Below are 26,584 nucleotides of genomic sequence, written 5' to 3'. Positions count from 1 at the left end.
GGTTTTAAACTGGGTAAGAGGGAATTGCATCTAAGAGGGTGGGGAGGGATAGTGAAAAGATGGTAGGATCAGTAGATCTTAGATCTTGGCCAGACTGTGGACTTGATAGAGGGAGGAGGCTCAAAAGATAGATGGCATAGGAGAGAGGAATGTATGAAATTGAGATTACAGAGGGGTCACAATTATTGTTAATAAAGGTGTGTTCACTAATATAAATATAAAAGCAATGCTATTTACATTAAATGGAAAATAACCGTAAGTATAATATGAGTGAAATATCATTAAATTCTAATTAGTTTCTGTACCCTGCCAAAGGGAGTTTGAGATCTGCTTTCCCTTTATAAAAATAGATTTAAAATTTTAAAGAGACTTATTATCACCAAAGTGAGACTTTGTTCTTGCCTTAATAAGAAACTACTAGAAGATGATTGTAAATGGAGCAACTTTCTCACCATAATACATATGATTTTGTGCTATCTCTCCCTACCACTTAAACCTATCTGTTGTGCCAATGATAGATGTGCCACATTGAAAACCTGCCCTACCTTCAGATAAGGGACATACTAACTTGTGGCCAACTGCAAACTTCCTGCATATCTCACACACCCCTCCTTATTACCCTCAGACCCTCCACCAAAAGAAAATATTAAAGCATTTGCAAATCTAGTCACAACCAGGCTCTCAATCTGATGGTTTATGAACGAGCTTCAAGGAATAGATTAATACATAAAAATGACCAACATACCTCATGCATTTAGAATATACATCATTATTGCCTATCCTTACATATAGAACACTGTCCTGGCAGTGGCTAATTGCCAACAATATCCTTCTTCATATTTTCTAAATTGAAATCTTGTAAGTGTGAAATGTTCTAATATTCACCAACACTCCAATTGACTGGCTTACTTGAACATGTTCAGTCAGCCCTAATATTGGAAATTTTCTACTTGCCCTAAGTGTTTTTGGCCATTTTGCTAGTAACCTGTTTCAATAAGGATTGAAAAAAGAATGTTTTTTGAAAACATTGAAAAAAGAATGTTTATAAGGAAAGGTAATGATGAATTTCCTCCTAGTTTTTTCCTTATTTGTATTTCATAAAAGAGTTCCACAGCCCAAGATTATGTAATAAACACTTTGTGAGTTTTTAAACCTATGAGAAGCTAATTTACCAAACAATCAAATTGGAAAATCTTAAACAATTGCTTTTCTGTATTTTCATGTAAATACAAAAATGCATATATAGTCACACAGAATAAGACTTAGAGCTTCAATTTTTTGCCTGACTTCAGTGAAATTATAAAGTTCCGTATATGCCTGAGGGGAAAACATTATGTTACTTCTTTAACGACCTTTATAAGCTAGATAATATATACAGTAGGAAGGTTGATATATTTTTTTGAAGTGGCAAACCAGTCTCATCAAAATGCAAATCTGTGTCAAAAATATTTCTCTTACAGCAGAAGGGTCACTTTGGAAAATACAAATTGCATATGCTTCTGCAGAGTGATGCTGGGAGACTTCAAACTCACCAGGGGTTGTAGAAATCAAAATACCAAACTTTAGAGTCAGACCTTTGCATACCTTGAAGTGGTAAGAATGGCCAGCCAAATTTCTGCCATGCTAAAGCAACGTGGGATTGTATTTTTAATTTAGCAAATAATTTTTTTGTCTTTAACCTATCTTCTAGCATCCAGAGTCTATGAAAAAAAATTTTCTTTTCAAATTGCGGACACAGAAAAAAAGGGAGAAATAGTCTTTATTAACTCACCCTTCTCTCTCCTTGCTTCTTTTATTTATTTTTTTAATTGTGAAATATTTTTTTAAGTATAGAAAAGTACACAAAACTTAAAAGCGCAGCTCAGTGAATTGCCTTTCAGTGGAGCACCAGTGTAATTGCTACCTAGGAAAAGATAAGACTGTTACCAGTAACACAGCCCCCGTTTCCCCCATCTGAGCCATATTCTCTATCCCCCAAACCCTCACTGAGATTTTCAGCTCTTTCATCCATGTTGCCTGCTTTTGAACAATTATCATACAGTGTGAATTTTTTCACTCAACATTTAGTTTGTGAAATCCATGCATGGTGTTATAATGAAATCTGTTCATATTCATGTCCGTATAATGTTCCACTGCATGAGTATTCCATACTTTATCCATTCAACTCTCAAAAACTGGTTAGGCTCTTTCCAGTTTGAGGCTATTATGGATAATGTTGCTATGTACATTCCTGTTCATGTCTCTGGTTACGTATATTTCTCTTTGGGTTGTGTACCTAAGGAGTGGAATTGCTGAGTCTTAAGATATGTGTACAGTAGTTTTTAGAGATGCTGCCAAATTGTTCGTCAAAGTGATTGAACCAATTTGGAATCCCATCAGCAGCTACTAGGATTCTGGTAGCTCCATATTCTTGTGAACACTTGATAATTATATATTTGTTTATTTTAATCATTCTATTGGCTATGTAGTGGTATTTCATTTTTCTTTTAGTTTGGATATCCCTCATAACTAATGAGGTTGCCACCTTTTCACATATTTATTGGCTATTTGGTTATCTTTTATGAAAACTCTTGCCCGTTTTTCTAGTTATTGTCTGTTTTGTTATTATTGATATATAGAAATTAATATATATTGGTAAATTTTTTGTTAGATGTGACTATTGCAAATGTGTTCTATTATGGCTTGTCTTTTTACTCTCTTAATGGTGTCTTTTGAACTTCAAAGTATTACTGTAGTCAAATTTATTGATCTTTTCTCTTTTTTCTTCTCATTTTAAGTAACTTTATTGAGATATCATTTACATATAAAAATTGTATTAAGGTATACAACTTGATGTTTTAATATTTGTATGTTATTAAAAGATCACCAAAATCAAGCTAAATATATATCCATCACCTCTTCATAGTTACCATTGTGTATGCATGTGTTGAGAAGATTTAATTCGATCTATTATCCTAGCAAATATTAAGTATACAATACAGTATTGCTAACTGTCATCACCATGCTGTGCATTAGGTCTCTAGAAATTATCCATAGTCTGTAAAAGAAACTTTGTACCCTTCGACCAAGATTTCCTCATTCCCTGTGCCTCCCACCCCAGGCCCTGCCACCACCATTCTACTCTCTGCTTCAGTAGGTTTGACTATTTTAGATTCCACATATAAGTGAGATTGTGCAGGATTTCTCTTCCTGTGTCTGGCTTGTTTCACTCAGCACAATGTTCTCACAGTGCATCCATGCCACAAATGGCATGATTTTCTTCTTTTTTATGGCTGAATAATATTCATATATATACATATGTATATATATTTATTCTACTGTGGCTTGTCTTTGAATATAAATCACATTTTCTTTATCCTTTCATCTACTGGTGGACATTTAGGCTGTTTCCCTATCTTGGTAGTCGTGAGTAATGCTGCAGTGAACATGGGGCTACAGATATTTCTTTGAGATGCAGATTTCATTTCCTTCAAATATGTACTCAGAAGTGGAATTGCTAGATCATATGGTAGTTCTATTTTAATTTTTTTGAGGAAACTCCATACTGTTTTGCATAATGATTGTACAAATTTACATTCCCACCAATAGCATACAAGAGTTTTCTTTTCTCCATATCCTTGCCAAAGCATATTCTCTCTCTCTCTCTTTTTTTTTATAATAGCCATCCTATTATCAGGTGTGAGGCAACATATCATTGTAGTTTTGATTTGCATTTCTTTGTTGATTAGTGATGTCCAGCACATTTTCACATACCTGATGACTGTTTGTATGTCTTCTTTTTAAAGTGCCAGCTTTTGATTCTGATGATTTTTCTCTATTGTTCTTCATTTTCCTTTTCACTGAATTTGCTCTACTCTTTATTACTTCCCTTATTCTGTTTATGATGGGTTCAATTTGCTCTTCTTTCTAGTTTTTAAAAGTTGAAGCCAAAATAATATATTTCCAACATTCTTTTGTTCAAATATAAGCATTGACAGTATTTTTTTTTCTTTAGTATTTTTAAAAAGTTGTTTTGCTATCTCTTGGCTTGCATCATTTCTCAGGAAAAATCTGCAGTAATTTTTATATTTGTTTCTCTGTACTTAAAAATGTATTTTTCCCCTCTGGGCACTTTTAATATCATTTTTAACACAAATTGTTTTAAACAGTTTGATCATGAAGTTCCCTCTTGTAGTTTTCTTCATGTATGTTGTGTTTAGGATTTCTGTAAGTTTGTGATTTGCAACAAATTTGGAGAAATTTAGGCCATTATTTTCAAAGTTTTGTTCTGTTCTTCTCACTCTCATCACCTTAAGAGAGTCTAATTATGCATCAATTCTGTCTCCTACATGTGTCTACCAACTCACTGATTCTCTGTTTATATTTATTTTTCTGTTCTTTTTTCTCTCAGGGCCTCACCTGAGATAGTTTTTATTATTATATTTTCATATTCACTAATCTTCCCTTCTGCTGTGTCTAAAAGCCATTGGACTTACCCAGTATATATTTCAGGCATTCTAGTTTTCAGCCATAGAAATTCAATCAGGTATATTTTATGCATTATGTATTTCTACTTAATATGCTCCATACTTGTCTTTTTATACTTATGTAATGCATAAGTTTTTTGATGTTCTTATCTACCAATTCTATAATCTGTTATTTCCGAGTCTTTTTCTATTGATTATCATTTTCTGCTCATTATGTTTTATTTTCCAATTATTTGCATGCCTGTTTATTATTATTATCATTACTATTATTATTATATAAATTTTGGGTGTACAGCATTATAATTTGACATCTCAATACACTACAAAGTGATCCCCTCTACAAATCAAGTTAACATACATTACTATACAGTTGACTCCTTTAACCCATTTTGGTCACTCCCCAACCGAACCACTGGTAACACTAATGTGTTCTGAATCTCTGACTCTGGGTTTTTTTTTCTTTGCTGTTGTTTATATTGTTTGTATTCATTTTCATTGCTTTTTTAGATTCCATATGTGAGTGAAATCATATGGTATTTGTCTTTTTTTGTCTGACTTATTTCACTTAAAATAATACCCTAAAGGTCTATTCATGTTGTTGAAAATGGCAGGCTCTTGTTCTTTTTATTATGGCTGAGTAGTATGCCATTGTATATGTATGCCACATCTTCTTTATCCATTCATCTATCAGCGCACAGTTAGGGTGCTTCCATATCTTGGCTATTGTAAATAATGCTGTAATGAACATAGGGTGCATATTTTTTTCAAATTATTATTTTCATGTTCTTTAGCTAAATGGTCAGACATGGAAAGATTGGGTCGTCTGATAGTTCTGTTCTTAATTTTTTGAGGAATCTCCAGACCATTTTCCATAGTGGCTGCATCAATCTACAGTCCCACCAGCAGTGTATGAGGGTGTCCTTTTCACCACACCCTCTCCAACACCTGCTATTTCTTCTCATTTTGGTAATAGCCATTCTAACTGGTGTGAGGTAATACCTCATTGTGGTTTTGAATGCTATTTTGCTAATAATTAGTGATGCTGAACATATTTTCATGTGCCTGTTGGCTATCTGTATGTCTTCTTTGGAAAAATATCTGTTCAGATCCTCTACCCATTTTGTAAACATGTTGTTTGGTTTTTTGTTGTTAAGTTGTGCATACTTTATGTATTTTGGATACTAATCCCTTATCAGATACATGATGTATAAATATCTTCTTGCATTCAGTAGGTTGCCTCTTCATTTCGATAATGGTTTCCTTCACTGTGAAGAAGCTTTTTAGTTTGATGTGGGCCCATTTTTTAATTTGTGCTTTTGTCTCCCTTGGCTTTGGAGTCAGAGCCACAAAAACATCACTAAACTAATGTCAGTGGCTATCACTTATGTTTTCTTCTAGGAATTTTATGGCTTCAGGTCTTACATTTAAGTATTTAGTCCATTTTGAGTTAATTTTTGTGTATGCTGTAACATGGTGCTCTAGTTTCATTCTCTTTTGCATGTGGGTGTCCAGTTTTCCCAACATCGTTATTGAAGAGACTGTCCTTTCTCCATTGTATATTCTTTGCTCCTTTGTTGTAAATTGTGGGTGTATGTTAGGGTTTATTTTTGGGCTCTCAATTTCATTCCACTGTTCTGTGTGCCTGCTTTTGTGCTAGCTACATTCTGTATTGATCACTATAGCTTTGTAGTGTGCTTTGAAATCAGGGAGCATGATACCTCCAGCTTTATTCTTTTTTGTCAAGATTGTTATGGCTGTTTTGAGATCTTCAGTGGTTTAATACGAATTTTCAAATTGTTTGCTCTAGTTCTGTGAAAAATGCTAATGGAATTTTGATAAGAATTACATTGAATCTGTAGATTGCTTTGGGTAATATGGACATTTTTACAATATTAATTCTTCCAATCCATAAGCATGGAATATTTTTCCATTTATTTGTGTTTTCTTCAGTTTATTTCATCAGTGTCTTACACTTTTCAGTGTATACGACTTTTACCTCATTGGTTAAATTTATTCCTAAGTTTTTATTCTTTTTGATGCAATTGTAAATAATATCGCTTACTTAATTTCTCTTTCTGATAGTTTGTTATTAGTGTATAGAAATGCCACAGATTTTTTTCTTTGTTTTTTTCTCCTTTTTTTTTTCCATTCTTTCAAAGAAATGTGACAGATTTCTTTATACTGATTTTGTATCCTGTGACTTTACAGAATTCATTTATTAGTTCTAAACAGTTTTACATTGCAGTCTTTAGGTTTTCTATATAAGTCATATCATCTGCAGATAATGACACTTTTACTTGCTCTTTTCCAATTTGGATGCCTTTTATTTCTTTTCCTTGCCTAATTTCTCTGGCTAGGACTTCTACTACTACATTGAATAAGTGTCGTGAGAGTGGGCATCCTTGTCTCGTTCCTGATCTTGGAAGGATAGATTTCAATTTTTCATCTTTGAATAGAATGTTAGCTGTGTTATTCTCACATAATGGCTTTTTATTATATTAAGGAACATCCTTTCTATACCCCCTTAATTGAGAGTTTTTATCAAAAGTGAGTGTTGAATCTTGTCAAATGCTTTTTCTGCATCTGTTGAGATGGTCACATGGTTTTTATTTTTATTTTTATTTTTGTTAACATGATGTATCACATTTACTGATTTTGGGTGTTAAGCCATCCTGTGTCCCTGGAATAAATCCCACTTGATCATGATATATAATCCTTTTGATATGCTGTTGAATCAGTTTGCTAATATTTTGATGAGGATTTTGTGTCTTGTGTTCATCAGAGATATTGGCCTGTGATTTTGTGTTTTTTGTTTTGTCTTTTTCTGGTTTGGTATCAGGGTAATGTTGGCCTTGTAAAATTAGTAAGGAAGTGTTCCCTTCTCTTCACAGTTTTGGAAGAGTTTGAAAAGGATAGGTATTAAGTCTTTAACCATTTTGTGGAATTTGCCAGTGAGAACCTATGGTCCTGAGCTTTTGTTTGTTAGAAGATTTTTTAGTGCTGTTTTAACCCCTTTATTAGTAATCTGTCTATTCAGATTATCTATTTCTTCATGATTAAGTCTTTGAAGATTGTATTTTTCTCGGAAATTATCTATTTCTTTTACATTGTCGAATTTGTTTGGCATGTCTCTTATGATCCTCTTTATTTCTATGAAATCAGTTGTAAGTTTCCTTTCATTTTTTATTTTATTTATTTGAGCCCTCTCTTTTTTTCTTTGTTAGTATAACTAAAGGTTTGTCAATTTTGTGTATCTTTTCAAAGAAGCAGCTCTTAGTTTCATTGATCTTTTCTATACTTTTCAGTATCTTACTTATTTCTACTTTAAGCATTTTTATTTCCTTCCTTCTACTAGTTTTGGGCTTCATTTGTTCTTCTTACAGTTCTTTTAAGTATAAAATTAGATTCTTTATTTGGGATTTTTCTTGTTTCTTGAGGTAAGCCTGTATTTCTATGAATTTCCCTCTTTAGAATTGCTTTTGCTGCATCCTGCAGATTTTGGTATGTCATATTTGTTTCTATTTCTCTCTAGGTATGTTTTGATGTCTCCTTTGATATCTTCAATGACCAGTAGTTGTTCACTAGCAGGTTATTTACTCTCCATGTTTTTTTGTGATTGATTTCCCTCTTTTTTCTTGTGATTGATTTCCAGTTTCATACCACTGTGATTGGAGATGCCTGATATGATTTCAGTCTTCTTGAATTTATTGAGACTTGTTTTGTAACCCAACATGTGATCTATACTGGAGAATGTTTTATGTGAACTTGAAAAGAGTGTGTATTCTGATACTCTTGGATCGAATGTTCTATATGTGTCTGTTAAGTTCATCTGATCCAATTCGTCATTTAAGTCTGATATTTTCTTATTGATTGTATTATCTATCCATTGATGTAAGTAAGATGTTAAAAGTCCTCCTTCTACTACTGTACTGCTTTCATTTTCTCCCTTTAAATCCATTAATATTTGCTTTATATATCTTGGTGCTTCTAAATTGAGTGCATTTATAAATGTTTTATCTTCTTGTTGGATTGACCCCTTTATCATTATGAAATGCCCTTGTCTTTTATCACAGTCTTTGTTTTAACTCTGTTTTGTCTGATATGAGTATAACTACTCCAGCTTTCTTTTCATTTGCTTTTACAGTGGAATATATTTTCTGTCCCCTTACTTTCAGTCTGTGCATGTCCTTACTTCTGAAGTGAGTCTCTTGTATGCAGCAAATAGATGGGTCCTGTTTTTTATCCATTGAGCAACTCCTAAGTCTTTTCTTTGGTGAATTTAGTCCCTTTGCATTTAAAGTAATTATTGATAGGTATGTACTTATTGCCATTTAATTAATTGTTTTCTGGCTGTTTTAGTAGTTTCTTTATCTCCTTTTTCTCTCTTCTCGAGTTTTCATGGGGTTGTTTGTTTGTTTGTTTGTTTGTTTGTTTTAGTGTTGTATTAGATTCCTTTCTCATTTTCTTTTGTGTATTTACTATAAGTTTTCTTCTTGTGGTTACTGTGAGGTTCAGACATAACATCCTATGTAAACAACAGTCTTTTTTTAAGTTGGTCACAACATAAATTTGAATACATTCCAAAGCATTGTCATTTTACTCCCCTTCCACCAGTTTTATACTTTTGATGATATTTTACATCTTTTTATTTTATGTACCTTTAATTATTGTAATTTTAGTTAATTTTACTACTTTTATTTTTCAATCTTCATTCTTGCTTTACAAATGGTTGATCCACTACCTTTATTATATATTTATCCTTTCCAGTGAAATTTTTACTTTTGTATTTTTTTTTTATTATTAATTAATGCCATTTCTTTTCAACTTAAAGCCCCTTTAACATTTCTTGTAGGGTTAGTTTAGTGGAAATTAACTCCTTTAGCTTTTGCATATCTGGGAAACTCTTAATCTCTCCTTCAATTCTGAATGATAACTTGCTGGGTAGAGAAAGCTTGGGTGTAAATTTACTCCTTTCAGCAATTTGAATATGTCATGCCACACCCTTCTGGCCTGAAGTTTTTGTTGAAAAAAATCTGCTGATAGCCTTATGGAGTTTCCCTTATATGTAATATTGTTTGTTTGGTTCTGTTTCCCCCCCCCCCTTCTTGCTGCTTTTAGAATTCTCTCTTTATCCTTAACTTTTAGCATTTTAATATATGACTTGGTGTGTGTCTCTTTGGGTTCATCTCTGGGCTTCCTGAACCTAGATGTCTGTTTCCTTCCCCAGATCAAGGAAGTTCAGCCACTATTTCTTGAAATAATTTTCCTGGGCTTTTCTCTCTCTCTTCTCTCTTCTCCTCTGGGACCTCTGTAATACAGATGTCATTCTGCTTGATGTTGCCCCAAAAGTCACACTTCACCTTTTTAAAAAAAAAAAAATGTGTGTGTGTGTGTGTTTTTAATTTCCTGCTCTGTCTGAGTGATTTCCATTACTTTTTCTTCCAGGTCTTGATTCATTTTTATATCTCGTCCAGTCTGCTATTGAACCCTTCAAGTGTAGTTTTTATTTCAGTTACAACTTCTGTTTGGTAGTTTCTTACATTTTCCATCTTTTTGCTGAAGTTCTCACTGTGTTCATCAGTTCACTCAAATTCAAGGAGGATCTTTATTACCATTGCTTTGAACTCTTTATCAGGTAGATTGTTTATCTCCATTTTATTTATTTCATTTTTCTATCTCCTCATTTTTACTAATTCTCTGTTTCTGTACATCAGATAAATCAGCTACCTCTTCCAGTCTTGAAGGAGTGGCCTTATGTAGGAGATGTCCTATGTGGCTCAGAGGCACAATCCTGCCTGGCTACTGGATCTAGATGCTCAAGGAGGGTCCCCTGTTTGGGCTCTGTGCATCCTCATGTTGTTGTGGGGCCACAGCTGCTGCTGTGGTGCACTAGTGGGTATGCGGCTCGTCCATGGCCTGGCTGCCAAGCGCTGGTGGGAGGGGCCGGCCCTGGCCTAGCTCAATTTTTTTGTTTTGTGCTAATGCATTTTGTGCTCTGTTCAAAAAATCTTTTGCTACCGAGTCTTATGGATATGTTGGATATATTCTCTTATATTATTTTCTAGAAGTTTTATTGTTTATATTTTACATTTACATCTATAAGCCACTTGATATTATTTGTGTACATTGTAGTTAGGAGACAAGTTTCATTATTTTTCACATATATATCCAAATTCACCTAGTAGTACTTGCTGAAAAGACCTCAATGTCTGAACAGTACTAGAGTACCAACTGGGCATAAATCAAGTGTCTATGTACATGTGGATAATTTTCATTGATTTGGTCTATACTTGTACAAATACAACACTGTCTTAATTACTATATGAAGCTGCAGTCAGCTAGAAACAATCTTCTTCTTGAACATTGTCTTGACTACTTTTGTTCTTTTGCAATTTTATATAAATTTTACATTTAGTTTTTCACACACACATACTGTCTTTCTGTTTCTGTCTTTCTCTGACATACACACACACACACACACACACACACACACACACGCACAGGAAGAACCTGGGGTTTCAGTTGACAATTTATTGACTGTAGATCAATTTGAGAAAAATTTGTATCTTTATAACATTGAGTCTTTGATTAATAAACATGGTATACCTGTCCATTTATTTAATCTGCATTTATTTCACTCAAAAAAGTTTTACAGATTTTCATGTAGAGATCTTCCACAACTTTATTTCTGGATATTTGATATTTTTAATGCTATTGCAAATGACATGTGTACTTTTTAATTCCATGTTTTAAGTGTCTGTTACTGACTGATATATGCATATCTGATTATTTTAGAACATTGACTTTGTACCACAGTGATAACTAACATATTAATTTTAGTAATTTATCCCATATTCTCTTGGGTTTTCTACATACATATTCTTATCATCTCTAATCCATAAGTTTTATTTCATTCTTTCCAATTCTTAAGTAATTTTTCTTTCTTTTTATTTATTTTTTGACTTGTTGCACTACACTGTTTAGTACTTTCAATTAAAAGTTGAACAGAAGCAGTAACAACTTGCAGCCATTAAAAATGTTTATTCTGTTAATAAGTATGACATTTGCTGTAGGCTTCCTGAAAATATTCTTTGTGAGGCTAAGAAAGGTTTTTTATTTCTAGTTTGTTGAAGTATTTCTAGGTTTTCAGTTTTCCTAAATGACTGGATGTTGAATTTTAGCTGTGCCTTTTCTACTTCCACCAAGATGATTATACGGTTTTTCTCCTTTATAGTACTAATGTAGTGAATTTTACTGATTAATTTTTAAATGCCAAACCAACCTTTGCTTTCACTTAATAAACTCAACATGCTTATTTATTTCTTTATTGTAATTTTCAGTTTACTAATTTATTTAAGTCTTTATTAAAACTCTACAATCACATGAAAGATTGGCCTGTAATTTTCCTTTCTTGGAATGACCTTTTCAGATTTTGTTACCAAAATTGTGCCTTCTTTATAAAATGTATAGAATAGTGCCTCGCTTTCTTCTAATTTCAGAAAGAGTTTGTGTAAAATTAGAGTTAATTATTTCTAAAATATTCAATAGATTTTTCCAGGAAGGCCACTGGCCTTAAATATTTTTTGTGAGTAAGTTTTAATTGTGGATGCAAGGTCTTTAATAGTAAAAAGATCATTAAAATTTTCTATTTATTTTGAAGGTAATTTTTCTAAGAATTTATCCATATCATCTCAGTTTTCAAATTAACTGGCATAGAACTGTACATAAGATCCTCCTCTTTTTATCTTTCCAATGTCTGTAACATCTGTAACAATGTACCCTTTTTATTTCTGTTATTGTATTTGTTTGTGCCTTTACTTACTTTCTTGATCCATTGCAACAGCTTTTCGTAGATCTCTTCAAAGGACCAAACTTCTGTTGGATCAGCCTTCTCTGTTGTATTTTTTGTCTATTTTACTAATTTTTTTTCTTTATTTATTATGTCCTTCCTTTGTTTTTTGGGTTTAACGTGCTGCTTTTTTTAAACTTCTTGAAACTGATGAGTAGCTCATTGATTTCCAGACTCCTTTTCTCATGTAAGTTATGAATTTCCCTTTAAATACATATTTAGCTGTATCTCATCGGCCATCAAAACCTGTGGAGTTTTGGTATGGAGTATTTTATTGTCATTAAATTCAAAATATTTTTATTTCTCTTGTGATTTTTCTTCAACCCATGGCTTAATGGAATTGTAATTATTGATTTCCAAGCATCTGAGAATATTCTGGTTTTCTTTGTCCCACCCCTATTTGGCAAGCCCTGAGACCTAATTTTTATAGCCATTTAATTTTGAAGGCTTTCAAAAACATTGCTCAGCATTGCAGTTTCTTACCTTCCTATTGTTAAATTGGCATTTATCCCTCAGAGAAAAGCAGTCCTAAATACCAAGTCACATTTCTGGATTATCTTCTTCTCCAAGATCTTGATCTTCAAAATTTTTTACTGCTTCTTGGCTCTCAAATACATTATATGTTCGATTTTTCTAGTAGTGGGAGGATTGTTCTGAATTCCAGAATTAGAAGTCAAGACTCCCATTACTTTTAGTATTTGGTTTTTAAGTGCAGGTCTTGAACAAAATGTCATTTTATTTAGATTTCACAAGAATATTTGAATTGCTTGAGTTTCAGTTTTTCTGTCACAGATAAAGAAAGCTCAACAAGCATTCATTCATGTGGGTGATAACAACCCTAATCAAGGTTAAAGACTTCATGGACGGACACAAACCTTCAGTTAGCCTTTCAGTTATGAATTTATTGTCCTACTGTTGTTATATTTATGAACATCTTGCAGTATTTAGTTATCATCTTGTTCATATTTTATTATTATTTTTTAATTAGTCTTTTGTCTTGGAAGTCCCCATTTGGTTTAAAAATAAATATTTTCTTTTGCTTTCATCTTTTAAAAGCTGAGTGAATATTTCCTTCTCTTTGAAGAAGTATCTAAAATGCATTATAACTGCTTTTGGAAAATGTGTTCCAGAGATCAGAGGTTAGCCTATTTTGAGTATATTACATCAGGAAAATAGCTCAGGCCATACCCAAAGGGTATGTTTGCACTATACTGAAAATTTAGAGATATTATACAGTGAGAATTTGTGGCTGACATAAAAATCTGCCCTATGTGATAATTAATTGAATCCTATTAAGCCATTCACATATTGATGTACCTAGGCGAATGTAGTATTATATCTCTTTATTTCTACTCTTAGTATAAACCTAATTTATTTTAGAAGGATTGTTAACGTCATATAAAACATATATTCATTTAACAAATATTTACTCACCTAATATGAGGCAGGAACTGTTCCTATACTAGAAACTATACTATAAGGAAGAGGAAAAAAACAAAAATACATAAAATATATGATAAATTATGATTTAATAAAAAGAAGGTGACTGAAAGAATGGGGTTGTGGGACGTTACTTTAGATAGAATGGTGATAAGATGTTTGTGAAGTATCTGAAGAGAAGCTTAAATAAATTATAGGGAAAATCATTTTTAAATGAAAGAAGAGAATTCCAGACCTAAAAATTGCAAGTGCAAAGGCCCTAAGACAGAAATCAACATAGCTTCATATAAAAAATTGTGAGAAGGCCATTGAGAGAGTAAAAAAAGATAAGTCAGGAAGTAAATCTGAGATCAGTTCATGTAAGACCTGGTAGGTCTTGGTAGAGATTTTTTTCCTTTCTGCGAGTCTCAGGAATCTGAGTTTTGATCAGGGGAGTATCATGATTTCATTTTCATTTTTAAAGAGCACCACGGTGGTAGACACAGGAGTGGTAGTGCCTAGAATGTAAGCAAGCAAAGCACTGAAGCAGTTCAGGAGTACGACGAAGCTGTGACCGCACTGGAAGTGTTAGCCGATGGAGACCTGAATCGGAAAGGCCACCAGATGTGTGAGCGTCCCCCCTAAACGTGTGGGTCCTTTCCTGCCAATTGAGAAAGAATTGATACAGAGAGATAAAGTGAAAAAGAGAAGAAGAAAAATAAAAAAGAGCTTCTTTTTTTCTCAGAGAGAGAAGGGAAAAAAAAGAAAACACTCGAGAGGGCAGCCAATAGCCAGGTAGCTGGTGGAGACAGCTCCAGACTCCAGTCTGTCCACAGGGTCTTTTATTGGAAGCCCCTGCCATCGTTATCTTTATTCCAGTGGTGCCAGTCATCTTTTTTTAAGGCTCTTTCCTCTCCTGGAGTTCAGCCCTTAAACAGAAACTTCTGTGAATAAAAAGGGAACAAAGAAGGAGATACTGGGGTGTCTTTGGGACTGATGTAGCAGTCGTGGAACATAAAATGTCTTGCTGCATGGCTGCGTCCTTGCAACCAAGGTGCCAGCTGTGGGATAAAAGAAACAACTTGTTTTTTAACAGCCTGCCACTTTTTCCCCTTGTTGTTAACCAGCCAGGGTCAGTAGGCCTGCCTCCTCACCTCTCTCAGAAGTGATGAGATGAGGTAGGACTTGGTATGTAGTTTGAAGGTAAAGGTGACAGGACTTGCTACAAGAGGATGTAGGAAAATTTCTAAGTATTTGGTCTGAGAAATAGAGTGAAGAGGGGGTGCTATTCCCTGAAATAGTGCGGACTGAGGTGTTAATTCAGGAGTGAAAATAAAATGTTCTGGCTCAGGTATGATAAGTATCAGATGCTCATTAGATTCCAAGTGGAAATTATGTAGGCATTTATCTATAGCTCTGGAGAGTGAGAGCTTGAAATATAAATCTGAGAGTTATCAAAGTACAGTATAGATGATATTCAGCGTCAGGGGACTTGAGATTAGCTGGCGGGGGCGATGTGAACAGAGAACAGAAGCAATCTGAAGAATGAGCCCAAGGGCATACCAACATTTAGAAGATGAAGAAGAAGATTCCACAAGACTGTAGAAAAGTGGCTAGTCAGTTAGGAGTAGAACAAAACAAATGTGATGGTACTGAAACCAACAGTGGTATGTGTGTTCCCAAGATTAATAATAACCTCTGATTCTAGGGAATTTAACAAAAAATAATCTTTCAATATTACTCACTAAACTAGTATTAATAGTATTAATATAGCCTAACTAGTGAATAATCAAACTCTTGGATATAAAGTGTACACCTGTAGTTATAATAAGAGGATAATTAATTCTAGGGTTGAAAAAGAAGGTGGAATAAATACCATTCAAACATGTTATACTAAATACTTATCATGCTGCTTTTTGACTTGGGTCTCATATAGTCTCATAAATGGAATCAAATATGAAGTGATGAACATAAACAAAATACAGAGATCCATGCTGCTGTTATGTATAAAGACTTATCACTACTTAGAAGTTAACTTGGTACTGAATGTGTATGACCTCAGACTTTCAATGAATATTTGCTGATGTTCTGTTATTCTCTTTGCTTCTCTCCACAGGTGGGGAAGTCCCATACACAACTCTGGCTACCCGAATGATGATGGGGGCTTGGTGGCTGTTTGCTTTGATTGTCATCTCCTCTTATACAGCAAACCTTGCTGCTTTCCTCACTATCACCCGCATTGAAAGCTCCATCCAGTAAGTAGACAAAGATTCTAGTTGACATGAGAAATGGCAGGAGTGGCCAAAGCTATTTAAAGAAGTATACGATGTCTGATAATAAATTTTCAACTTCCTTTTAAGCAAAGGCTTGATTTTGTGATATGTAGATAATACAACATAGTCCAACTCCTGAGAAAATGGTATTGGTTGAGCATTATTTTTTAATAAAATAAAATTCTGGGTATAATTTGAATATTGCTTACCACATTTTCTTGGAAGCATAACACATTCAGAATTTTAACTTCCATAAAATATGATTCTGTCTGGGCAAATTATGATAAAGGACAGAGAAAGGATTCATTATCAAAATATATTTATTTCAACTTTGACACCATCAGTCTTTTCTTTGAGTCTGTCCCATTATGCACTGAGTAAATAGTTGGAGAGCCATTGGATTATGACAGACAGATGATAGGTAGGGAGACAGAGAGAGAGACAGTAACTATCAAGACATGAAACTACACTGTCTCCTTGCATTATAGCTAATGTGCTCATTATTGCGGCTGTTTCTCCAGCGCAGTGGTAGTAAATTGTCATTAGCTATGGTGTACCTTAAATCCTAAATGCTGTTTAAGTCAGTATTCCATTTCACAAATAACTTTCCCATGAGCCCTGAGAACCCAGAGGCCTTTGACTTACCCTGGCAAGTTTGGCTTATGTGGTTTCAGGCCATAAGGTCAGCACCACAATACAACTTCTGCCTTACTAAAACACAATGTTCTCTATATTGGTTTCAGAAAATTCTTTCTGAAAATGTTTTCTTCATCCAAAAACAAGGTAGTGTGAATTTTCCTAAAGTTAAAAAACATTCATTTCTCAACAAAACTGACAGCTCAAAATTATAATAATTAGATTTGTCAAGAAATTTATTTGGGATTTTATTTGTCCTTAAGAGAAAAGATGAGTTGCTCTCGCCTTTAAAAAAGTATGTCAGTGAATTCCATTAGTAGTTACAAAATTATTACAGCACAATACTAAAAATTCAAGAATTAATGATCTACAAAGAAATAGGTAATTTTTCTTCAATTGCTTGTAGTATATAAATTGCAATCCCAAAATTCATCTAATAATAGTAACAGTCAGTTATTTCATCCATTTGCTAAAATGATGTTTCCAACGTCTCTCATCAGATCATACCCTTCAAGTTGTTTTCCCAATTATTTCTTTGGCACAGAACCTTCAGGCCCTCTCAACTTACTACCCTTTGAGCCAGTTCTGTGTGCCATAAGTGATCTAGAATGAAGCTCATGGAAGATTTAAACTGATGACCCCATCAGAATCCTATTCTAAGCAACAAAGAAAATAATTACAAAATTCCAAGAAATCAATGAATTAGTAAAATTATGAAGTTAATAATTAACGTTTATTGAGCATTCACAAGATGCCAGACTTTGTGCTAAATGTTTGACATGCACTGACTCATTTAAAACTTACAACCATCTTTTGAAATACGTACCAGGTATTAATAACCCATTTTAGAACTGAAGTTGAAAAGATAAGTAACTTGCAAATCATGCAGCTATTAAGTAATTTATTAAAGACCAGACCTTAAATCTGTCTCATTCCTGAACCTAGATTCTAACTATACCATACTAAGTCCTCATTCCACACCCTTGTACATTTGTATGGCCAGTTGTTTTAGGGAACATTATAAATGATGTGTCATAGACTTACTCTAAGCATAGTGATGTAAAAGAATGACAGTCTTCAAATCCTCAGTTTGTCTGAGGAAATAAAATATCAAAAGTTAGGAGATTTTTTTGTGTTGGACCAATTCTGTAGGCATAAATCCCAAGATCAGCCAATTACATCTATAATTGATACCTGCCATTCAAAGTAAGATTGCTCAGCATATCCAGTCAATAGTAATCACATTAAGAAAAATAGTCTTAAAAATTTTAAACAGAACATTTTATTTCACTAATATACCTGTCAGCAATTATGTTTAACTTATATTTTGAGTGTACTTAAACTAAAAACCTATGTAACTCAGATCTGACTTTGAAACACTTTTAAATAAGTAAATGAAAAATATAAATAAAATGATTGACTTTATACAGCATATGACAATAACAATCATAATAATACAAATTACAGATACATTCACTGAGAATTTATTATCAATTTATTAAGCTAATTTATTGAGTTTAATGCTCAAGATCACACAATCAATAGTGTCAGAGCTGGAAATCTAACCCACATCAGTCCGATACCAATCCATGACCTTACGTACTGGTTTTTCCTTATCTTGTAATTTGTCTCTTGGTGGTTCTTACAATTTGTTTGCTTGATCCACTGCTTCACTGAGGTTGCAGACCTCATGATGTGTGTATATCGGAGCTATGTAGTCATTTCTAACTTTGCCAGCATTAATTTGTGTTTAGACTTTCATGCAGTAGCAGTGGGAACAAAAGCCTCTATCAAATTTTTACATCCATAGATTTTTATAAAGTAAAATCTAATGGAAAAAGATAATAATTGCACATGATGTTTCCCTCAAGTGTAGTTCCACAATCCAAAATAACTAAGCATTCATTTTTTAAAAAAAAATTATTTCTTTCTAATGCCAACTGACATTATGAAAAGTCAATAGTGGGTATAATAAATCTCCCCTTCATTCTAATCTTATCACTAGACTGATTATGAAAGGGGAAAATCAGAGCCAAATAAGTTTTTTAAAAAACCTGATTCTCTCCCCAAACTTAAAGATATCTTCTAATTTCATGTCTCAGCTGTGTTGGTAAACGTAATTGCAATGTTTCTTGGAAACAATCAAAGTTCCATTTGGAAATAATGTCAAACTTTCCAAGTCTAAATTTTCTTAGAAAAAACAAAAACTTTTTTCCACAGTATCATTCAATATCATGCTTCGTAATTGTTTATATTCACAAGGTTTGCTCATGATTAAATAAAGCAACACTCATCTGTGTACCTTTTCCCAGCCCAATTTTGCCGTGCCATTAGCAAACATATACCAACCACATCTTTATCTCTAAAACTCAAGTCACTTCTCCACACCAGGAAGGGCCGAGGTGGTTAGAGGTATGTCAGTGAAAGAGAGAGATTGGAAAGCAGCTACTTTTAAACAAGTGGTTAACAGAAACTCATAGTTTGGTAGGAGAAATCCAATAGATTTATTCTTCGAAAGTTGAATATATTTTATAAAATTTACCCCTTTTTCAAAATTAGATATTTATTGGCATCTAACCTTCTGGTGGCACTTGCCTTTAATAAAAGTTTTGAAAGTGAAATTTCCCTGGAGAAGATAACTCAAAATTTTAATTTCATATCCCTTCAGTGATGGGGCAGCCCAACATAACCATGTTCTGCAGCTTGGTATGATGTGATGTGGCAGGTTGCGACACACTCTTGATATATACAGTTCAGTTTCTAAAAAGGAAAGTATGTGTAATTTCTATAAGATTCTAATGACATCTGGGCTTTTTCATTGTCACTGAACAGTAACAACACATAGCTAAATTGTTTTCAAATACTTAGAAAATGGAATGTACTCTTCCCTGTTGGCAGCCAAGTTAAAAGTGGCTATGGTGAAATGGAGCATGTGAAGCTTTGAAGGTATTTTCAGAATAAATATTGGATAATAGCATCATCAGCATGAACTGTATTAGTCTTTATTGTGATGCAATTTTCAAAACCATACTTATTTCACATATAAAAGTGAAAAGAGCTGGGGGAAAACCATAGTTGTATGGTTATAGTCATTAATAACTTTACAGTCAGATTGGTCTGTGATCCAGTCAACTTGAGGTCTTTCATGTCCTAGGGCAATAAGTAAACTTGGGTCTATTCAAAGAGATCCCAACATCCTTCCATATTTTTATGTTTAATGCATTTATTCTTCATAAGGGTTGAGGTTGGGCTAAACAAAATACTGAGTTAATGCAGCCACTGAAGCAAACTAATTTTGGATTTCTTCCCAAGCATATGCAAAAAGAGCTTCATAAATATTCTATTCACTGGAGGAGACCACATTTTCCCCTCCCATACCAGTAACAAGATTTTTGCATTCATATTTGTCTACATTTGGGAAAGGAAAAAAAAATACTGAGCTGTTGTTTTTCTCAGTTCTACACAGTGAGGATCACTGGGCTTAGAACTCTACGTCTGTCTCCCAGTCTGGGGAAAGAGAGAATGGTAGCAACTGACAGGTGTTCTCTAATGAAACGATTTATTCCTTTCCTTTGCCCCCATGGAGCTATGTAACTATCTTTGGTAAGTTACTATTAAAAAGATCATTACAATAATACTTTTGAAATTGAAGGTATTCCTAACTATAAAAACTCCTAAATAAATATATTAGTTTCATTCAGTCAGTTCAACTAATTATATATCTATATACAGTCAACCCTTAAACAATGTGAGACTTAGGGGTGCCAACTCCTGTGTAGTCAAAAATCCATATATAACGTTTTTTCTTTCAGTTTTATTGAAGTACGATTGACATACAGTACTATATAAATTTAAGGTATATGACATAATGATTTGACTTACTTACATCATGGAATGATTACCACAATAAGTTCAGAGAACATCATATCATAAATACAGTATAAAAAATAGAAAAAAATTATTTTTCCTTGTGATGAGAACTTTTAAGATTTGTTTTCTTAACAACTTTCATATATAACATAGAACACTATTAATTATATTTATCATGTTGTACATTACATCTCTAATAATGTAATATTTATCATATAACTAGAAGTTTGTACCTTTTGAATGTCTTCATCCAGTTCCCACTCTCCCCATTCCCCACTTTTAATAACCACAAAGAGCTCTTTTTCTCTGAGTTTGTTTTTTGGCTGTTGTAAATAATGCTTCAATGAACACAGAGATGCATAAGCTTTTCTATTCAAATTTCAAATCCAAAATAGCATAACCTTTCCAAATTAGTATTTTTATTTATTTATTTTTTTGGATAAATACCCAGAAGTGGAATTGCTGAATCATATGGTAGTTCTGTTCTTAATTTTTTGATGAATCATCATACTGTTTTCAATAGTGACTGCACACCAGTTTACATTCCCACCAACAGTGCACCAGTGTTCCCTTTTCTCTGCATCCTTACCAACATTTGTTATTTGTTACCTTTTTTTATAATAGCCATTGTGACAGGTGTGAGGTGATATCTCATTGTGGTTTTGATTTGCATTTCCCTGGTGATTAGTGGTTTTGAGCATCTTTTCTTGTGCCTGTTGACCATCTGTATGTCCTCTTTGGAAAAATGTCTGTTCAGATCCCCTGACCATTTTTTAAGCAGGTTTTTTTTTTTTTTTAATGTCAAGTTGTGTGAGGTCTTTGTATATTTTGGATATTAACTCCCTATTGGATATATCATTTGCACATATATTCCCTCATTCAGTAGGTGGCCTTTTCATTTTGTTGATAGTTTCCTTCACTGTGCAAAAGCTTTTTAGTTTAATGTAGTCCCATTTGTTAATCTTTGCTAATCCATGTTTAACTTTTGAATCCCCCAGAACTTAACTGCTAATAGCCTACTGCTAACTTGAAACCTTACCAACAACACAAACTGTTAACACATATTTTGTGTAATATGTATTATATTAAAGTAAGCTAGAGAAAATAAAATGTTATTAAGAAAATCATAAGGAAAATATATTTATAGTACATATATGATTTTAATGTAAAAAATCTGTGTCTAAGTGGACTCTCACAGTTCAAACCCATGTTGTGCAAGAGTCAACTGTAGATATTTAAACACTGTGCTGGGTGTCTAGTCTATAAAGATATTTAGATACTATCCCTGAAACAATCTATTTGGGCAAATAGCAATGTAGAATTCAATAACATAGGGCTATGATAAATTTATTTATTAAAGGCTATATGAACATAAGGGAAAGAATGATTTAAGTCAGTAACTTGGAGAGAAAGGGGAGGAGAAAGGAAAGACACTACTGGGCATCACAGAAGTTCTGTGAGGTATCATCTGAGAGTTTGATCTTGAAGGATAAATTTCGAGGGGTTGAAGGAGTGGCTTATAGCAGAGGTATGAAACTCCTTAAAGAGTATCTAGCAAAGGGTAGATGACCAAGATATGTTAACTTCCTTCCTGGATTGAGACAGGTGATGTAAAAGTAGCAGAAAATGAAATAGAAAAGGAGGGTGGGATCACAAATTAAAGGGCATGATAAAGAGTGTGAAGGAATTTGGAATTTTTCCTAGAGATAGTGAAGAGTGACATCATTGAAGCAAGACAGCTTTATCTGTGCAGAGGAGGGTGAGTGGGAGGGAGAAGATGGAGGAGTGTCAGGAAACTCAGTAGAGGTGTCTAATGTACATATATTTATGGCACTTAACAGTATGTCTCTACTTGATATTAACCTGTTCCACATATCTTCTTGTTTCAAGGGCTCTTTATTTGAAAATATCTAAAGATTAAGGGTAATTTAAGAGAAATTTAGCTTGAGAAACTTTATATCCCTTGGCTAATATTTACATTTCTTGTAAATCCAAGACTTTTGCCTCAGTTTATTCTTTTAAGATATTTAAAGAGAGGTTGTGATTTACTACCTCTTAGTTAAAAAGACGGGAGGAAGAGAGTTACTATTGTGAGGGAATTCTAGAAATCACTCTGGTTAGGATACTTTTCAGATACAATTTTGCCAAAAATTTGCAACTCAAGGTTTGCTATTCATGGATCCCATCCTGCCTATTAATTACTTTTAGGCTTAAGCTGTCAAAAAAGAAATCAGACTTATTTTTATTCAATTTTAATATGTTTTCTTCTTCTTATAAAAGTAACACAAGTCTATTTTGAGCAAATTAGAAAGTAGAGTAAAATTTGAAGGACAGAACATGTATAATACATAATCTGTCATAAAGCAGTAAGTTCTATTAATATTTAAGTTAACTTTCTTTAAAAGTAAAGAGATGACCCATACACCCTTCACCTAGTTTCCCACACTGGTTACATCTTCAGTAATTATAGTACAATATCCAAGTCAGGAAATTGACATGGGTACAATGTGTACATATAGTACTGTGCCATTTCATCACAAGTGTGAAATCTGTAACTATCACTGCAATACAGATACAGATTCCATCATTACAGAAATCTCCCTTCTTCTACCTATATAGACACACTCACCCACCCCTTCTTCCCCACCATCCCCAACCCTTGGAACCACTAATATGTTCTTCACTCCTGTATTTTTCAGTATTTTAAGAGTGTTATATAACTAGAATCATATAGCATATGACCTTTTGAAATTGGCTTTTGTTTTCACTCACCATAATGCCCTTGAGGTCCAGCCAAGTTGTTGCATACATCAATAGTTAATTGCTTTTTATTGCTGAGTAGTAATTGATGGTACTGTTGTACCAGCTTGTTTAAAATTTACCTATTGAATAGCAGTTTTGTTGTTTCCAGTTTTTAGCCATTATAGATAAATCTGCTAAGAACATTTATGTGTAGGTTTTTGTGGGGATGTTTTCTTTTCTCTGGCATAAATGCTCAGGAGTGTAATTATTAGATAATGTGTTAAGTGTATGATTCATTTTTAAGAAACTGTCAAACTGTTTTCCAGAGTGGCTGCACCATTTTACATCCCACCAGCAATGTATGCAGGATCTCATTTCTCTGCATCCTTGCCAGCATTTGGTGTTGTCACTATTTTTTAATTTTAGCCACTCTGATAGGACTGTAGTGATATCTTACTGTGATCTTAATTTGCATTTCCCTAGTGGCTAGTGATGTTCAATATCTTTGTATGTGCTTTTTGCCATCCTTATATCCTCTTATGTGAAAAGTCCCTTCATGTCTTTTGTCCATTTTCTAATTGGATCATTTGCTTTTTACTGTTGAGAGTTCTTTACGTGTTCTAGATACAAGTTCTTTGTCAGATATGTGGTTGGCAAACATTTTCTCCTAGTCTATTGCTTGTCTTTTCATCCTCTTTGTAGGGTCTCACATTAGAACAAAAGTTTTAAATTTTGTTGAAGTCGAATTTATCCATTTTTTTTTAAGGATTGTGCTTTTGGTGTTATGTCAAAGACTTTTCAAGCAAGTCTTAGATCCCCGAAATTTTCAACTGTTTTCTTCTAAAACTTTATAGTTTTACATTTCACATTTAAATCCATAATCCATTTTGAGTTATGTTTTGTATTAGGTGTAAAGTTTAGGTTGAAGTTCTTTTTTTTTTTTTTTGCCTATGAATATTCAAATGTCCAGGAGCATTTGCTGAAAAAACTATCTGTCCTTCATTGGATTGCTTGTGCATCTTTGTAAAGGAAGATCAGTTGATACATTGTATGAGTCTATTTCTGAATTCTCAATCCTGTCCTATTGATCTACATATCTGTCCCTCTGCCAATAACATAGATTTGATTACTGTAGCTTGAAATTGAGTATAGAAGTTCCTCCCACTTACTCCTTTTTCCCAGAATTATTTTAGCTATTCTACTTCCTTTGCCTTTCCATATAAACTTTAAAATAATCTTGTCTGTATGTACATAAAACTATCACTAGGATTTTAATAGGAATTGCATTAAATCTGTATGTAAATTTGGGGAGTATTCACATCTTTAGTGTGTTGAATCTTCTAGTTTATGAACACAGTATATCTCTCTGCTTATTTAGATCTTTGATTTCTTTCATCAGCATTTTGTAATTTACAGCATATAAGTCTTGTATATGTTAAAGTTATACCTAAGTATTTCTTTTTCCCCCAGTGATTAGAAATTGGATTTTTGAATTTGGTTTCCACATATACATTGCTAGGATAAAAATACAATTGTTTTCATCTGCTGATTTTATTTTATGATCTTGCTGTGAGTTCTAGGGGTTCTAGGAGTTTTGGTAGATTCGGGGGGATTTTCTGTGTAAATCTTCATGCCATTTACAAAAGTGAGCAGTTGTATTTCTTTCTTTCTCATCTGTATACTTTGTATTTCCTTTTGTCACCTTTTCTGTGCCAACTAGAAACGTCAGTACTAGAGGGTGGACATTCTACGTGGTTCCCCATCTTGCAAAGCAGTCAGTCTTTCTCTCATTATTAGGCATAATGTCAGCTGTAAGATTTTTGTAGATATTTGTTATCAAGTTGAAGAAATTCTTTTCTATTTCTATGTGTTTTTATCATGAATGGGTGTTGGATTTTATCAGATGCTTTTTTTTTTCCCATCAATTGATGTGCTCTGATGATTTTTTCTTTAGCCTGCTTGGTGGACTATATTGTGTGATTAACAAACTATTTTCAAAATGGTGAGGCTGACTGTATCTCCCTCTCCTGTTTCTTCTTCACCATTTTCTTAAATCTTGCTTTTCTTCTTGATTTTCTTGCTTCCATTGATATGAGGCCGTAAAAGACCCAGTCTTCCCCTGCCTGCTGCTTCACTTCTTGTTCTGTTTTCTCCTACCTCAACCACTACTTCCTTCTATCCATTGTCTTCCCATTCAAGTTTATCCTCCAGAGTGTGGAGTCCATACGGTTGCCTTCTTCCATCTTTAAAATTGGCTCTGAAAACTCCATTATTACCTCATTCTATCAAAATAAACTTCAACTCTATCAACAGAGTTTACTTAACTCTTCAAAAACTGATCAGCCTCTTTTTTGTCTACCGACACCAGTTAATCCGTTCTCACACTTGTTCATGCTCTAGTCAAGCCAAACTCTTGTTGGGCATTTCATGTTTCTGTGGCATTTACATGCTGTTCCCACTCCCTAAAGTGACCCAGACTTCCATTCTTCTCTTCTGGCATCTTCCATTTGCACAAGCTCAGTTAGTCATTATGCATGTGTCTTCTCTTTGAGAGTATAAATTTTTCAATGGCAAGGACTACATCATATTCATATTTGTGCCCCTAGTGCCTCTCAGAGTGCCCGGCACAGATTATGAATAAGAGCTGCCAGCATTGGCTGAGTGCTTGCTATGTAACAGACACTTCCCTAATGCTTTGTGTAGATTGTCTCATTTAATGCTTGTAATAGCCCCAAGGGAGACATATTATTTTCATCTCCTTTTTGAAGATGACAAAACTAAAAGCTAGGGTAGTAAACCCAGGCAGTCTGGCACTAGAACCTTTTTTCTTCACCAGTGGCCCGTAGCATCTGCAATTAGCAAATACACTAGCTCTTTATTGAATGAAATAAATAAATAATATATTCATGAATACGTGAATGAATGAAAATCGTCAGCATCAGGTTTTTGAAAAGTAAAGAGTTTTGCAGGAAAGAATTAATGGCTGAATTATATTTAGCTAAGTTAATTCCAGATATTTCTAAGTTACATGGTATCCTGGAAACAGGCACCGGAAGCCATGGATTCAAATAAATCTGCATTTAAATTCTCTCCCACTTAGTAGCTAAATGATCTTGTCATTTTCCATAATCATTTTAAGCCTTATTTTCATTAAGGGTAGGAAAAGAATGAGTTCCACTTCATAAGTTTAGTGTAAAGAATAAATGGGGGAAAAAGACATAAATAACAGCACAGTTCCCGGACACTCCTTACCTGGGCTTTGTTTCCATTTTTCTGCTTGTTTCCCAGAAGCTCATGTAGGTTCCTTGGACAACTCTTCCTTCCACGCC

General features: G+C 33.7%; 1 protein-coding gene across 3 annotated transcripts in view; it reads left to right on the top strand.

The window, feature by feature from the left end:
- The window catches only part of GRID2 (glutamate ionotropic receptor delta type subunit 2), a 1,267,385-nt gene that overhangs the window by 1,027,726 nt on the left and 213,075 nt on the right, over window positions 1-26,584 (top strand). For all 3 annotated transcript variants that reach the window (XM_064484830.1, XM_064484825.1, XM_064484834.1), the window contains one exon: window positions 15,851-15,989. In XM_064484830.1, coding sequence (XP_064340900.1) covers window positions 15,851-15,989 — 139 coding nt within the window. The remainder of the gene's footprint in view (window positions 1-15,850; window positions 15,990-26,584) is intronic.

This window comes from Camelus dromedarius, chromosome 1, assembly GCF_036321535.1.
Source record: "Camelus dromedarius isolate mCamDro1 chromosome 1, mCamDro1.pat, whole genome shotgun sequence".
Taxonomy (NCBI): domain Eukaryota; kingdom Metazoa; phylum Chordata; class Mammalia; order Artiodactyla; family Camelidae; genus Camelus; species Camelus dromedarius.
Note: the sequence above shows the minus strand (reverse complement) of the source record. Positions and strands in the feature narration are given on the sequence as shown.